The following is a 17753-nucleotide window of genomic DNA, read 5'->3' on the forward strand; positions in this document are numbered from 1 at the left end:
AAGTATCCCATGATCATATTTCTCAAGCATCTCCGCCAATTTAAAACGAAATGTCAAAAACCAATGACAATTCCTTGCGAGCGGCTCTTTCGAGGAAAAATAAGCACAAAAAGGCGAGAAGTAAACTACGTTGAAAAGGCTCGGAGTGGCATACACGATCGGCTACCGCGCTCTCTCAGCTGACCGTGCGGCAGCGGCGGCGGCAACGGCGGCGGCACTGAGAGCCGCCCAGCCCGCGGCAACCTATTTTCTTGCTTTTTCCTCGGCCGCGTAGTGAGTCGCGCAAGGCGGCACGGCCGAAGTTCAGCCACGGCAGCTCGGCCGAGCTCGGGTAACAACAAGGGCTGTCATGTGACTCCGAGCGGCTTTCCCCGTTTCGCTCGCCTACCACGTGGGTCTCCGCGGCCTCCTCGCCTGCTGCATCGGAGGCCAACAGCAGGAGCAGGCTGCATTGAGACACAAGCGTCCCGTCCCGTGCAAACGCGCGCTGGAACATCGTAGGGCAACGTGCGCTCGCGGGCAGCTGGTCTGCTCTTCCTAGTTCGAGCGCTTTGGACTCTGTCGCGCTTGATACCCTCCCAGGGGCGTCGTGCGTGCGTGCGTGTGTGTGTGTGTTGTTGAAGGTTGTGCGTAGCTCTCAGGTCGGCTGTCATGCCAGGGCCCGAAATCGAGAAGATGACGTCTCGCTGCTGCGGCCAGCGTGCGTCGAGGCCCGATGCGGCGTTGGTCAAGGCGTCCGTCGGGGTGCTGGCGGGCCTGTTCCTAGCCCTCTCGGGTCTCGCCACGTACGTCTTCTTCCCGACCATCCTCAGAACGCAGGTGGAACTGGTGAGTTATATTTCATCGCGCTTCATTTGTGACGCCCAATTTTAATTCACTATTGATCACAGCTTTTTACCGTTTTCAGTGTTCTAGCATCTTTTCCTTTTCACTGCTCTTTCCTCAGTTAAAAGTGGAACGTGCGTACAACCGACAACTATTACTGTACCATGCAAACCAACCACTCCTCCTTGACTACTTTCGTTAATTGCACGCACCTGTCAGTCGGTAGCTGCCTGAATAACCATTAGAAACTCTGGTTCTATCTGCGGGTACCGTAATTACGAAACCACAACTCCAACTACCGTGCTTTCCGAATGGGTACCGTTACGACAGGCAACGGTTAGACGTGCCTGCTCGATTTCCACAGGCGGTGCTTTCTTTTAAAAGTGGCGATGATCACTGGGAAGCGAGAAGCAGTTCGCCTTGAAGGAGTTTCGCGGGGCGGCGACTGTCTTCCGGGAACCTCCGTCTGGCGGCTGCCGCGTGCGTTTAAAACACGCAACACCCGGGCGCTCGCTCCCGCGGTTGGAGCTGTTCTCCGCTGTTTTGACTCACGCTTTCCCTTTCCCACCTTTAGCGCCCTCCTCTCTCTCTCAGGCCTCGTGGGGGCTTTTCCTTGCGCCACGCGGAGCCTCTTGTTCGCTCCAGCCTTTGTGGAGCCCGCCGCCGCCTTCTGTTCCGCTAGCCGGGCTCTCCCCGCCTGTCGGTCCTTCGAGCGCGACTTGGAAAAGTGTCTCTGAATGAAACCGCCGCATTGGTTGTTCCATTGCCTGGATCGCGCGTGTCCCAATGTCGGTCGACACCCTTCCTGACGCTGAAAAACTCCACTGCGGTGGCATTGGAAAGGATTTTCCACGACTCCGTGTGTGTCTCGGTCTCTCTCCGGGGGGCGCCCTTCTTTTAGTTTCGTTCATTCGGCCCGGAATATATCGACATCTGTTGATCGTTCCAAATCTTGCTCCTTAGTAAGCATGTCAACTAACCCTCGCTATTGCAGTAATGAATGGTCCCGCTACGCTACACATAGGTTTCCACTAATCATCGCCCCAATTATTATGCTTCTCGTTCTCGCCCGCAGCCGCAACTGACCAGCAAGAAGTTAATCTTCGCTCTTTCATATAAAATTGCTCACCGGAGTAACTCAAGACTGCTCAAATGCCTACTGCCAACTTTAGCAGCGACAGCCTATGTAGGAGATTGCGACGGCTTTATGCCATCAACCGTCCGATCCGTAAAGTTTCTGTAAAGGGGGTTTCACTGCAAGTCTGTGCGTCATGGGGTGGAGCCAACGTCATGTAGGAAATGTAAAGCAACAAAAGAAATAAGTATAACAGTATAAGAAGGCCTAAAAACGTCGTCGGTGTTGTTCGCAGGCGCACTTTACCTCTCCCAACCTCCCCTTTGCCAAATTGAGTTCGCGCCACCCCTCTAAATAAATTATATTAATACCACTACTATAACACTGCAGTGGAAGGTATCCTCATGGGCGATTGGCCAAGAACCGAAATGTAAAGTGGAAGTAAGTTCTTTGGGGACATTTCGTAAAATAAGCACGTCTCAGTGTCACAGCATAACCCCTAACCTTGAGAAAAGACGCACGTGGCTGTGTGCGTCAGAATTCTTGGGAGCTTAGAGAAGCTCGCTCGAGTTCACCTTGTCCGTTCGGCAGCGAACGCCTGCCACTCCTTCGGTTTTCTTTTAAAAAAATTGATCTACATTGCGAATTTTAAGCGTCGTAGCTATAGTTTCGGGCTAATCCAAACCATCTCGTAATCTTTTGTGGGGCATCGCGACCGCGAGACTTCTTGCGTATTTCGTAATCATCCGAAACATACATACCCGAGAAAAAGCTGTGCGCAAATGGGCACATAAAAGGGTGACAGTGCGCTTTCCATTGCAAAACAACATACAAATGTTCAGTTTTACAGCAAAGACCATGGCGAACGTGTTTTTTTTTTTCCCCGATATGCGCAGATTCGTTTCCCAAATGGGCCCCAACGCACACACACACACCAGAAAACAAGCCAACTCTGAATCTGGAGGGCCAAAATGCGCCTGTTCCCTACTTGCTACTCTCAAGCTGACAGATTTCAAAAATAAATGGATCAACAGACATGCGAAAGAATAAAGAGGAATGACAAAATGCGGAAGCACACAAATACCCGCCTATAAATGCGTATACGTGAGCTCACTTGAAGTAGTATGTAATGTCACGGAAGAATGGCCACTGGAAATTGTCGTCTGCTCTGGGCGAGGAGCTAGCTCTTGCACGTTTTCGCAAGTAGCTGGGAACGCTTGCCGCAACATTTCATATTTCATCCGATTGCGAACAAAAGCTTTTCATGCGCACTTGAGGTGGGGCAAGTGATGGCTGCGCAACCAAAATCACGTGATTCGTGCGAACACCCGAAGGAATAACAACGGCCGGGAACTGCGGGAGTAAATTCTCTGTGAAGTTTTCGCAACACTCAACAGCTGTGCAGGCGTCGCTGCTGCAGACTCGAAACAAAAGATAAATTATTGTTAAATACACTCCCTCATTCAGAGAAAATTCCTTTCGTATTTTTTAAAATTTTCACTCGACGGAATAATGACAGAGGCGGCAGGAATGCTTTAACATGTTAACTTCCCCGCATAGCCAGCAAGAACAAATTCAGGGAGAAAGAAAAAAAAAATGTTGTTGCTAATAATTATGGTGGATCTGTATCCTTCCGTGGAGACGTGAAGCACGATACAGTGTTTCTACATCGTGCGAATCACTTTCGTCCTCTTTTTACTTCTAAATTGCCTGTGGCCCGGTCGTTGATTTTAAAAAAAAATTGTGCAGGGAGCGCTAACAAGTTGCGCTAAGCTGGCTGTCAGACGACTGCTTGAAGTGTGCATTTAAGCCGCTTATCTAACGAAGTGAAAAGAACAAAAAAAGTTCGACAGAATTCATCCCCAGTAGTGGCTGTTTTCCAGTTCGAAGCATCGTTTGACTGTGTAGATTTACTCGAATCATTACGGGGAATTACTTGAGAACTACTTACACTGCCACGTGAAGGCCAGAAAGCCAGCTTGGGCCCTTGAAAGTCGAGTTAGAGTGCAAATAACGATTCGCAATTGAAGCGAAATGGGGGTGGGCCTTGCAATTTTATTAATTGATGTCATTGAGGTGGCAGCGAATAATGCGGTTGAAGTGTGGACTCCCATACCAAAACTTCACATTAAATTCTCTTTCGAAGAAGCTTGTCAGAAAACAGATTATGATGTCAGGTGGCGGACTTGTCGTCACTAAAAGTTTGAGATACGCCGCACACTATCCACAGGACTGATAACAATTTGCCTGAAATCTACTTATGATCACTACGCCTAAACTTCGCCCTTTAATTGCAACGGCCCCTTGCTCGCACCATCGTGAACAATGAACCATTAGCGGTTTCGAAACGTCAATAATATTCATTAATGATTTGGTCAGTGACCGTGATTTTACGCAAATATGGCTTTTCAGCAGACGAAGTTTCGTCGAACGTTTGACTACCCGCAGCCTCACGCCAACGTTTCCCCAATCGGAATACGCGGCCTTGCCCTTATTGCGGAATACTAGGTCAATGGTTCTGCTCTCTCTCTCTCCGCACATCATTGTCTTTCACGAGAGTAGGGAGTGTGCTCCTAGCTCTCAAAATAGTCCTGAATCGCACTCATAGTTTCCCTCCTCGTATTTGTGAACGGAGTTGGGTCATCCAAATGCCACCCAGATGGGAAGAAGGCCTGAGTGTTTGTTTCTTTCCAAACGACTAACGTCACGCCAGTAGGCAAATTCCGCGGTTCCTATATTGGTCGCCGTCCCCGGTAACTACCGTTGTCTTAGGCGGAGACCAACGGAAGCGCGCTGTCTGACTACCATTGGCGGCACATTCGTCATTCTACGCGACGGCCTTGTTATCGAGCCGGTGGTGGTCATCTCGCGGTCACTGATAAGGCGGTCATTATGAAGACTGGAACACCGATACGCTAGTCCGTACGTATGTTCTTAATTACTGACAACAACATTTGAATAACGGCGGAAAGCTAATATTTTCTTTTTCTTTCTCTCTCTCGACTTGTGGCCGATCCCGACTCCTATAGGAAGCTCAAGTACATTAGGCGCTGATTATAACGGAATCGTTTTATTCGAACTCTGTCTAGTTTCCCGCGGTCCGAAACGCAGTGCAGGGAGAGCAAGCAAACCATCCTCGTTTTTAGCGAAGTACCGCTTATACCGAAGCCAATTTCCTGTCCTGAAAATTTAGTTATGACGGGGTTCACTGTATGCCGAAACGTTCGGTTGTCGCTACAAGAGTGGTGCGAGCACCAGACTGCAATAGAAAACAGGGTGGTGACGCGTGTGGCATCGAAGTGTCCGATTTGTCAGAAAAACGAACGGGGTGGACGATTTAACGAAACTTGTTGCTGAGCGAGTTGGTGCATGGCTTAAGAAAAGGTTACAGCGCTAACGGAACGAAAGGATGAACGAAACTGTCTACCGAAGTACTTGTTCGTTCAGGAAGCTTGATAGGGAAGACGCTAGAATCTCAGTTGCTTGGTATTATCAAGCACTTTCCGAGGTGGATGTACTGGTCAATTAAAGCTAAATTTAATAACTTGTTTATCAACTTAAGTTACGAAATTTCGCCCGTATTTTCTCCAGTAATATGCTCATATTACATGTTGTTTGTTGCTGCAAAAAGCCAGCACTGCATATACGCAGAGAAACTAAATCGTATATAAGCGCCTTTAAAAAAAAAAAAAAAAAAAAAAAAAACTTGTACTGAACGTTGAATTTATATTTTGAATTTATACAGTCGCTTAGAACCGAATTTATTCCAGACCTTCCAAGATATTTAGCGTGTCCAAAGCGCAGATACTACACTTTTCTTAACAAGATCATGAAATAAATACAAGTGCCGCGCGCCTCTTCTTCGTGCAACAAACACGTGCGTTGGGTGACCAGAAACAAAAATCACCTATGCACATAAACAAAAAAGCTGGGGGGTTCACGACGCAGCAGGACGTTTAAAGCCGTGCTACACAAATGTGTAGCGAAAATGCGGATAGCGAGGCGTATTGCTGCGCCAGTGCCGTTCAAGGTTGACCAGGGGATAAAAGCCCAAAATAAAAATCACTGATAAGGCGCCGTATGCGCGGTTGAATTGACGTATTACTTGCCATCCGGTGCATTAGAATTCAGATGCCGCTCACATTTTGTCTGTTGCCTGATCGTTCATTTGCGACGGATTGCACCATAGGATTCGCTGGTGCTTGATTGCTGTTCGCGGTCGGCAGCATGCGCGCTAAGATAAGGAACCTGATGAGATACTAAAAGAAAAGCAGCTAAGGAAAAGTAGAAACCTTCGCAGAGGTGGTTCCGGCGTCCAGCGTCACGGCGGCTCCATTAAAGATTGGTATCTGAAAGCACAGGAAGGGTAAAATAGATGAAAAGAATTCCTGTTTCGTCGGCAAGTGACGTCACTTTTGTATTAAGTGACGTCAAAACATCGGAAAACCAAATACCCGCTTGCCCCTAACGCAACGAAAAACATTACATATCTCAGAGTATGACCGAACCAGTGGTTGAGATTTTTCGACGTTTATTTTGACGAATCCATTATTTTCTCTGTGTCGTTTGCACGATCAAAGGGTCTATGCCCGATGTACCTCTCTATCAAACTAATAAGAACGTGCCAGAACACGCTGAAGAAGGCTTCAGAAGCCCCAACAGCGCATTCGATTACTACGAGCAGTGGAAGACTGTAGACATGGGAGGATTGCAAAAGGTTTTCCGGTTGCCCCAGGCAAAATTATATATATATATATATATATATATATATATATATATATATATATATATATATATATATATATATATATATATATATATATATATATATATATATATATATATATATATATATATATCAAGCTAGTTGCCGCATTGGTCCTCCTTGCACAACAGCCGTGGGATAGACTATTTTTATTGTGTAAAATAGGACATACCGAGAGGAAAGGCCGGACCTGGCGACATTAAGCTTTACTTTGCGCGACACTTATTGTAGTTTAAGCAGCGACTCCTAGCCATACAACTTAAGTGTAAGTCTTGTCTTAAGTGTCTTAAGTGCAACGACTGTGTCCTGCAGTCGTTCTGTAGCTGGTTTGGGCTCGGACATCGACAAATGTTTGCGCGGCGGGCCTTGTCGGTGAAACGCCAACTTCAAGACTGCCCCTATGCGCATGAGAAATGCCGGTCTCGATTGGCACTCGTTTTGTCAGTACAAAATGAGGCGCAATAAAATGGGTCATGCTGCATCAGCATTATTTTCTCCTCCAGTTTTGCAAACGGAAGAACGGGCGAAAAATGAAAAAGCGAACGCGCCTGCCATTTAATTAATACGCAGCTTATGTAACGGGTAATACCGAGAACTCCACACTATGCCGCAGCGCAGTCTGCGAACAGAAAACTAAGCCTTTTCTTTTTTCGCGTCGCTACTTACATAATGCTTAAAGAGCAGTTTCGTGGAATTTCAGCAAGAGATCTTTGCCTTGTTGAATTATCTATCGAATTCGCATTGGCCGAATTCCACAGGGATGTATTTATCTATTTTTCTCTGTTTTTGCTTCTTTATTTTCTGTTTGTTTTTACTATCTCTTTCTCTCGCTCTTTCTCTTTCTCATCTCCCTCTCCTTCTGTCTGTCTCTGTCTCGCGCGCGCTTATGGGGGTCTGCTTCGTGACCTCGAGATTACGCGCAACTTACGTCGACGCTCCCGGAACACTTACGCAGCCGCCGGTGGCGAGATAAGGCGCTAGGAAAAGGCAAGTGTTGTTCGTATGCGAGCAAAGGCCATTGGTTGGCGGCCTGTTTAGGTATATTGCTTATTCTCTAGACAAGCCGCAGTAATTTCGAGGCGCGATTTGAAGCAGAAATTCGTACTTTTTCCTCCACTTCGTATCCACGCCCCTCTTCCCTCCATTCACTGTAATCTGAGCCTGACATTCGGTGGGAGATACTGGCATGTCGACTCCCTTCTTTCGTATCTTTCTTTGTTCGCTGCAGGTGTGAGCCCGATGCTGCTTGAAGCACCGACCCTTTGCATCGCGCAATCCGTTGATGCAGCGCATATGCGTTATGAATCTAATCACCCATATCGGCACTCACCTCGAGGACGATATTCTACGCACGCAGAATGCAATTGCTTGGCTAGCCCGAGACTCGAATAGCCGGGCAACGCAATACTATAAGCTGGAACGAGGGCATTAATCATCCGCAAATTAAGAGCAGGGGAAAGAGCAGGAAATAATCATCCACTGCAGACTAATACGTTAGTACACCCGACCCTAGCTTACCTTTTCGTCCCCGACCTGACTGCGGTGGATGCGGGTACACTTATCACGTCACGTTGGCGTGCGTAGCCGACCCAACATTGGAGCCAAAACACACCCCTTCCCGTGAACAGTGCGAGAGAGTGCTGCCGACCTCCGACCCCGAAAACCTGCTTTGGTTGGTGGAGAGGGCCGTTGAAGCGGTGGAATCTCAAAGAATCCTGGATTAAGGACCCTGCTCCTGTGTTGTTACAATAAACGTTTATTCCCTCTATCTTGCACGCGCAAGATATGTTCCTATGAGTGGGTTGTGTAACGGGGAAGGGGGAGGGGGGGGGGGGGGGGTAGAGGTAAAGGGATATCAAGAGCAAGGTTGTGAACCTACCCACACAAACTTCAAAATTCTTTACGCGAACGTTAATTAATGGCTTGGCTGATTTGTGACACTGAAATGCCGTAATTGCATTGTGTACATGCAAGCGATGCATTGTGCTACATTTATGACTCGTATACGGAATTTTGTACGCTGACATTTACATTTCTTTCTGCACATTCGATATTTCGCGGACTGCGTACTGCTGTGGCCGGCACGTTTATATCTCCAGAGGGGACCGCAGCTACGCTTTAATTTACAGTCACCTTGTAAATCAAAGGAGGCTTTGCAGCAAGCCACCTTAAATTCACGTCAAGCAAGCTATTCGGCGGTACGCATTTGACTTCCCTTCTGGCAGCGTCAGCGTGATTAAATGCTACAAAGCTCAAAGGACACCGGAAGGTGGATTTATGGAGAGATATGTGTGCGTCAGAAGTGCGCTTTTACAGGTCACGTAGGTCAAATAATTGATAACGAAAGTATTTCAGCCGGTATTTCCGACACACTAGTGCTGTAAACGCAGCGCATGGTCTGCAGATGTCAGCTGTTCCCGCCAGGCAAGGAAGCACCTTTATATAAATCTACCCTACACGGTGTAATTTTCAATGACGGCGGCCTCATGGCTTTTTTGGAAGTTCGTTTCTAGGAATGTTTATATATAGATATAAAACGTTCTATTTGCCAGTTTAACAAGCCACTGCAGTTAAAACGAGTGCAATAATGACAAAAATGGCATTTACACCACACTAAAGGGATGTATTACAAATCGATCCGACGAAACAAGAACCGATCTTGAAGTTCACGCTTGGCGCAACCGTATACAACATTAAGTGGCTGATCTGTGGTCAGCCGACCAGATGCACATTTTTGTAAATAATTATTCACGTAACCGCCCATTTTCTATGCCTGATGGGATTTATTTCGCAAATATATGCCTGCGTGCAAACTAAGCAAAAATAAATCAGAGATAAATCTTTGTTATGACTATGACGCGCGCAAGCGGAATCTCTGCAACAACGGCTCCCCTCTACAGAACAAACAAATTGGCGTAGCCTTTGTTTAGACTTTGTTTAGCCTTTCACTAGTGGTGAAAGGCTAAAGAAACAGCAGAGCTGTTTCCGGGTCTCCCTTCGTCGGAGACCCGGCTGTCGCACCTCACCCGGGTTTCCGAACCTACCACTGAAGGGTCTCCATGGCCGGCATGCCCGGATCGTTTTGTCCGTAGGTTTTCACATCTCTCCCGAAGTGGGCTGCGGCACTAGAGCCCGGGGCAACCGGCTTCGCCAACTCTGCGTCTGTAGCGCGCTGCGCGAGCTGTCTTGTGCTGCCCATTTGAGGAGCGGATGCACGCGAACTGTTTTCCAGGGTTTCTTTTGCGAGCTCCTCACGTGGCGCAAGCCCACGAGCAAGCCTGGAAGACGCCACGCCACCGGTTAATGCTCAAGCTTAAACATCTCTGCTTTTAAGAGCGGCTCAGTTGCAGCAGTGAGGCCTATGCAAACGAGCGAACGAACAAACGAACGAGGGAGGCGTTTTTTTTTTCTTTCTTTTTATTGGAGTTCTTCTGTTCGCGTTGGACAACTTACGGCCGGGTTAAACAGCTCCGCTATTAAAACGATTTTGTCGTGACGTCATGATCGGAAATGCCACCCTTGCTATATTCACGAGTGTCAAAAAAAAAAAAAAAAAACCCAGCTCCAGCGGTGCCTTTAGGCGCACACACGCAACCTAATTCCCAGAATCTCCGAATCGAGACAGTCGTTGCCCCACAGAGGTGCACAAACCCTGAGCTAATTGCTTCCTTTTTGTTGAGATGGGTTATCAGTATTTGTGCCCGAGTCGGACAGCCGGTTTGGAAAGTGATGTTGGGAAGGACGGGGACGTGCCCAGCTGCCCCGACCTGTTGGGCTGCGCGCACGGTCCGTGTCCTGTAATGATAGCATCATCGGAGTCAGGTATCATTACACGAGTGTGCCACCATGTGCAGGGGCTGCATAATGGGCCGATGCCTATTATAGCGATCCGGTCTGCGACTGGTGGCAATCGAAACAGTCAGAGACGAAATGGGATCCGTGGAGAACGAAAAGGAGGGGGAAACGCCGCCTTGGTGACAATGCCGAAGCGATGTCTACGGGCATAAAACGCGTGATCACCGCCTACCAGTTTGGTATGGATCGTGGCTCTAGAGAAGCATCTCCAGCAGGCTGGTGAGGTTCGAGGTGGCGATGCGGTCCGGAGGACGACATAAACGGAAACATAAGGTGGCTACCCTTTCTTCCTTGGAGGTGAAGGGCCGACGGCCAACGTTGCCGACGGCGGACCGCCTCGCAGGTCGGCTTCATGCTTGCTCCCTCCCGTATAGGAGTGTGGTCAGTGACCGGGTCAAAATCCAGCCGCGCCTGGACTCGCTGACGCAGGATGAACTGCAACAAGTATATCCTCTTCAGACCTCGCGTGCATTAAAATGCACATTTGCTTCAACCTCGGTTTTAAATTTCGCGCCACTGCTGCAGCAAAGACCGCGCGCGCGCGACCACATCCTCTATCATGTGCTGCCATCTGCCCACGAATTCAGGAAGCGCACCGCAGCGGGAGCGCCGTTCTGAGCTTAGAAACATGGCGTCTTTCTCGACATCAACGTTCTACTCGAGGCGTCCAAGTTAGTTTCAACTTACGCTATACTTGTCGGGTAATACTTTTTAATTATTGTTTTAATCTACTCGCAAAGTGTAGGAGTAATTGCCGCACGAACTGTAACTTTAAATGCCTACATTTTTGTTCGCGCAAGCTGTTTTCTTGCAGTGTGCATTATAATGCACTCTCGGTCTCAATTTATGTTTTTGCATGCCTATCCGCTTTACACTCTCATGTGTTCCTTGCTCTTGGGTGTGAAATTTAGTGTTTATTTCTCCTAGGACTCACTGATAAAGAAGCTGATCGTGTGCACAACGTGCAACATTTTCCTGTGCGTAACAGCAATGCGAAACTGCTACAAGCAGTTCCACTCGAAATAAGAGGTCTGTTTGTAAGGAGCAGCAGCTGAATTCTTTTGTACATGATTGTTGTACAAATAGTATGTTTTAAGACCCAGTGTGCATTATAATGCACACCCTGATGCGCAACATCCGCTTTATCTAGAAGTGCAATTTTTTTATTGTGCAATAAACTATCTGCAGACATTCCAAAAATGTGCTTTTCTCGCCCCTGTGTGGCCACACATTCCACCAGGTCTGAGGAGGATATGGATTACCTGCGGGAAAGCAAAAACAGAAACCAACAACGGAAGTTTCTATGTTTGGAAATAAAAATTGCGGGGTATGCTTAGAACCTTCTAAGAATGCGAAGGCGAAAGATTAGTGGGAGCTCCTGTTGATGTGCTGTTGAACTTTGGGTTGAACTTTCGGTTCGGCGGCTCCTGTCCCCTTTTGACGATAACACAATTGCCCCTTTTAGAATCAACCGAAAGCGGTAAACGAAGTAAAACTACTTGGAATAACTCGGAATTTCCAGTTCAGCCATCCGAAATTGAGAAGGCATGACCTAGGATACAGTGAAATATATTTTCAGCGTATCAATCGATTTCACCGCGCCTTCTGCTTGCGTAAGACAATGAAGTAAGTGAAACTGGCCGTGTCATCTGTCCAGGCAGTCCGCATGCGATTGCACGGTGCGAGACGTGACGAACAGAATGAGGACAGATGAGCTGGAGAAAATGGGCCAGAGGCAATGGCCCGGACAATTCCGGCACGTTTTCGGCGGTGAAATAGCGGGCTCTCTCGCCGGTCGGGGCTATAGGAAAAGGGCCCACCGATGACGTGGCGTTTCGCCCGGATGTCAATGCAGCGGGTCAGATGACTCACCGCAGTTTGCAGGAATTAGGATTCACGACGAGGTACGGAGAAACGGACATCCAAAATGAGGTCCCACTTCGACCTGTGATTGGAGCAAAGATCTCGGCGTTGTAGTTTGAAATCGCCACGAATTCCCGCTTTCAGGAAATTCCAAAGCCGGTATCGCTCCAGCAGTTTTTCTCTGTAGAGACATAGATTCCGTTTCTTACGAAGGTGTATCTGACGCTGCAAGCAGGCGTAATCATGATACTTATGGAACGAGTACCGAAATGCATTAGCTTCGTAGTTGGCTTGGCTTGTGACGTTTTAGTGAGTGTGAACACCCTAGGAAAGAAGCAAAAATGCCGAGAAAATGGGTTTAGATACATAGTAAGACATAAAAACACGCCGTGGCGAAGATAACACCAAAGATAAAATTGAACCGCAGAGGTAAAGGGTACTCGTCAGGCGATTTAGATTTTAGACTCTGCCCCTGTTGTGGACTATGTATATTGGTTTGTTCAAATAAAGAAGGAATGAATGAATGAATGAACGAACAAAAAACAACGCGCGCTTTCTCCCGTATTTTGCTTTCTAATAGCACGAGGTCTAGGGAATATTAATAGCCTGCGATTCTGACAAATCGAACCAGCTGTTACGAACAATTCGAAATTTCGCAATACCCACGAAAACACATTCCAATCGTTCCACCATCACTAAAAAGAAGGAAACACTTGCGACAACAGTGCGTTCAAGTTTTGTTAACGGGGAGAAGGAGGAGGAGGAGTACAACGTTTATTGTTTCGAAAAGTTTCGTGGGTTGAGCCCGAGATAGCATCCCTTTGCAGCGCTCACGAACGCACATAAGCCACCCATTCACGCGCGCAAGCGCACTAAATGGTAGTATCCGAACCGCTCTTCAAATCTTCCTGCAGTCGAACACACGTGCTTTCTCGAATAGAGCATTTTATGGCGCGTTGATAACTTAATGTAAGCTTGTTATCCGGTGTACCTCCTTCACGAATGACCCGCCGCGGTGGCGAAGGGGCAGTGGTGAGCCCGAGGACGCGGGTTTGGTCCTGGCCGTGGCGGCTACTTTTCAGACGGAGGCGAAAAGTGAAAACGCTCGTGTGTTCTAGATTTCGGCGCACGTTAAAGAAGACCCCCAGGTGGTCAAAATAAATCCGGAGCCCTCCACCACGCCGTGCCCCATAGCCCAGGTGCAGCTTCGGCGGATTAAAACACCCAAATTTTTAATAATTAAACACCCTTGACGATGTTGCGCCGTTTCACCAGTAAGGAGTTACCGCTGCCGTGAGGCTGGCTGTTCGTTTTATCTTCGTGTACACCCACGCTTTTTCACGTCGCGTTTTTGCATTTCCCGCTTCAGTATTCCAGATTTGCTATTGTTTTAAATTCCAGCAAGGGCCTGCTACTTGAACCGATTGCATGACATGCACAAGCACGTCGTTTCCCTCTTGTGCGGTTGTATGTGCCGACTTTCGATTTAAGATCTTGTCATCTATAGGGTGACCCAACAGCACAACCTAAGGGACCGTTTAAGCAGCCAGCATCCGTTCTTTTTTGCATTTTGGCTCACACTCATGCACGAGGCCAAGCAGTGTATGGCGAGGGGAGAGGAAGCCTTGTGCTGAGATAAGGTGCCAACTTGGGAAGCCGCGGGCCTCTTGAGGCCGAGGAACGGCTATATTGCGGGCGCAAGGGAGCCTATCGGCCAACGGCCGCCTTGCTTAGTGCGGCTGTGTCTCCCCCGCCTCAAAGGGTGCCGACCAAAGGACGCTAAGCCCACGTAGTAAGGGACTGTGACGCCAGGACAGCGCTTAGAGCCGCTGTATTTTATATATATATATATATAGGCCGGTCCCTCAGCCGAAACGTTATTAAACCCGTTCTTTTTTCACGATGTTCGAAAACGACTTTTTGTATTTTTCAACCGGCGTCAAGGAAAGCTTCGTTACTATATATATATATATATATATAAAAAATCCGCCGTTTCCGCTCCCGGAAAACGGCGGATTTTTTCTCGACTTATATTTTCGCTTATTTATCAATGAATCAAAGAAACGTGACAAGCACACGTCATTCGGCCCTATTATATATTTCGAAAAAAAGCCGAATAGCACTGGCAATGACGACTGCAACCTTGATATATATATATATATATATATATATATATATATATATATATATATATATATATATGTACTGTATAACGACAAGACGAACGGGTAACGAACTGAAAGATTTATTAGCGTTTCAGCTATTAACATCAGAATTGCTCTGCCGAAGAATTTTGACGAAGGCTTACTCCAAGCCGAAACGTGCTTGCCTCAAGCAGAAACCTTAATAAATCTTTCTGTTCGTTACCCATTCGTCTTGTCGTTATACAGTGCCCTTTTACCGGGCCCGTCGTACCTTCTTACTACGCACATACATATATTGTAGTGAAGAGGGCTCAATCACGAAAGATCGTGCAATTCCTCCGTGGGGAGATGTCATGAAGAATTAGAGAAGGGAACGGCATGGGCAGAACCATCGGCAATCTGCGCGTGGTTACGTGCCGAGGACCTGCAGCAGTCATCATCAGTGCCTGTCTGCGCGTCTAGCAGACTGCTGCTCTCTTTTGGACAGCTGATTTAATTAAACACCATTGGAATATATGTATGTATGTTTGTATGTATGTATGTGAGTATATATATACTCTTGTTTCTGTCTTATATATATATATATATATATATATATACATATATATATATATATATATATATATATATATATATATATATATATAGAGAGAGAGAGAGAGAGAGAGAGAGAGATCATGAGGTTCGATGGGCCAGTATAAAAATAGTGAAAGAAGTCGACTGACACGTTTCCCGTTTTTGTTGCCAACAGTTTCGGAGTTAGAAACGCCTTCTTCAGGGCTGTATTTTAATTTCTGTATTAAATTAAAATACAGCCCTGAAGAAGGAGTTTCTAACTCCGAAACTGTTGGCAACAAAAACGGGAAACGTGTCAGTCGACTTCTTTCACTATATATATATATATATATATATATATATATATATATATATATATATATATATATATATATATATATATATATACAATAAGGTTTGGCAGTCAAGGAAACCTCGGAAAGCAAAGGTAGGTCATTGAAACATAAAGATGGAAAGACAGAAAGGAAGTAGAGGAAAAATGCCCGCCGGGTAGGATCCGAACCCACGACCTCCAGAATACCAGTCTGGTGCGATGACCACTACGATACCGGTGGGGCTATTTTCCCCTGCACTTTCTGGGGTATTTATGTTAAAGTATTTGTGTTTCATGCGCTTGGGGGTGGTAGCCAGCGCCACTCGGACTACTCGGGATGAAGGGGACCTTATTTTTAACCCCCGGGCCGTGACTCGAGTGTCTACGACATGTCGAGAGTGAACGACCAGCGTAGAACCCTCTTAAGCTCCCTAAGGCATCAAGACTGCCAGAACAGAGGCCCTCGCTATGCATGTAGCGAATCAGAATAGGAAATGAGGGTCTCGTTGAAGTAAGACAGAAATAAGGTTTGGCAGTCAAGAAAACCTCGGAAAGCAAAGGGGAGGATGTGGTAGGTCATTGAAACAGATAAAGAATTTGGAAAGACCGAAAGAAAGTGGATGGAGAAAAAATTGACTTACTGCCAAACCTCATTTCTGTCTTATTTCAACGAGCCCTCTGATTCGCTATATATATATATATATATATATATATATATATATAACTGGCATGCTGGCGATGGGGCCGAAGGCGTGGTGAACACAAAGTAAGAAACCTCGGTAACAGCAACAGCGCCGCTGTTGCTGTTACCGAGGTTTCTTACTTTATATATATATATATATATATATATATATATATAAATATATATATATATATATATATATATATATATATATATATATATATATAAAAATATATATATATATATATATATATATATATATATATATATAAATCTAGAGAAAGATAAAACTCACAAAGCGCGCAGAAATAGTATAAGTAAAGAGTCGGATACACAGCAAGAACAATAACAAAGAAGGTTTACTTACGTAGCCGCAACGGGCTTGCCTTCATCAAAGTACAGTTACATGATTTTGCTCTGATGAAGGAGAGTCCCGTTGCCGCTACGTAAGTAAACGTTCTTTGTTATTGTTCTTGCTGTGTATCCGACTCTTTACTTATACTATATATACATACATACACACAATATCACTTTCACGCGCCTAATTTAGACCTAGGATTTAAATCCTTAAATACGAGTTTTCCGGCAATGAACTGAAGTGACAATTCGGAGTGGTGTGGACTATTTCGCCGCATTTTTTACATTTCGGTTTATTATATATCCAACTGGTAAAATGAACTTTTAAGCGAGGGCGTCCTAGCCGCGCAATTCCGGTAACAAATTTATGTACCGCCCCAAAATAGGCAGGACACTCAGCGGACACTCAAGTGTGTGCAAGGAAGTCTTGAACAGGAAAGAATGCGTGCCTCCCGATTTCAACTTGAAAAATGCAGACGCGGCACTAAATAATAGCTGCCCGCGCCCGCCAATGTGAAAGCCAATTAGAGTATTCACCTAATTAATCCGCCGCCTTTGATGAAGTCATCAGTCGATTGGTCGGTTGGTCTCATCATCTTCGATTTCCTACTTAATTAGGTCCACTGCAGAACAAAGGCCTCTCCCATTGACTTCTACCCGCTCCTGTCCTGCGCTGCCCGTGTCCATTCTTTGCCTCCGAATTTCCTTATTTCATCTCTTCATCCAGTTAATGGCCTTCCCGTTCTTCTAGTCTCGTCTCGCTGTGTCCATTCGGTTGCCTTCTGTTGTTCTAATTTGCAAAAATAGCATCCATACTATACATTTTGTATACATCTATGCTATACATTTCGTAATTTGTGAGCTTGCATATTTGATTTGATGCTCATTTTCACACCATCGATAGTCGCTATCAAATCATCGACAGGGTAAAGTTGAAATACTCTCAGATTATTAAAAGAAATTACTCCAGCCGTAGTAGAATAAAAACGTTTTTTTCTTAAATTAGAAAAGTCCACCCACCTTTCTAGTCTTTTCGCGTTGTTTTGTTTTTTACTTTATTTTTGCTAGGCTCCAATAAACGTTCCACTCACTCACTCACTCACTCACTCACTCACTCACTCACTCACTCACTCACTCACTCACTCACTCACTCACTCACTCACTCACTCACTCACTCACTCACTCACTCACTCACTCACTCACTCACTCACTCATCCGCTATCAACGCGTGTCTGTGCTCCGGACAGCTCACGCGGTGATGCGCTTAATCAAACAATAGCGGTCGTATAGTTGGCAGT

The 17753-nt window shown here is 46.2% G+C and overlaps 1 protein-coding gene across 1 annotated transcript in view; it reads left to right on the plus strand.

Annotated features, from left to right (window-relative positions):
- Nucleotides 1-293: 293 nt before the first annotated feature.
- The window catches only part of LOC144174876 (protein croquemort-like), a gene marked incomplete in the record, with an annotated part of 76374 nt that continues 58914 nt past the window's right edge, over nucleotides 294-17753 (plus strand). The window contains 1 exon segment of the mRNA XM_077703831.1: nucleotides 294-828. Within this exon segment, the coding sequence (XP_077559957.1) occupies nucleotides 652-828 (177 nt within the window).

The sequence above is a fragment of the Haemaphysalis longicornis genome, unplaced genomic scaffold (assembly GCF_048455015.1).
Source record: "Haemaphysalis longicornis isolate Haplotype H1 unplaced genomic scaffold, Haemaphysalis longicornis Haplotype H1 scaffold_3, whole genome shotgun sequence".
Lineage (NCBI taxonomy): Eukaryota > Metazoa > Arthropoda > Arachnida > Ixodida > Ixodidae > Haemaphysalis > Haemaphysalis longicornis.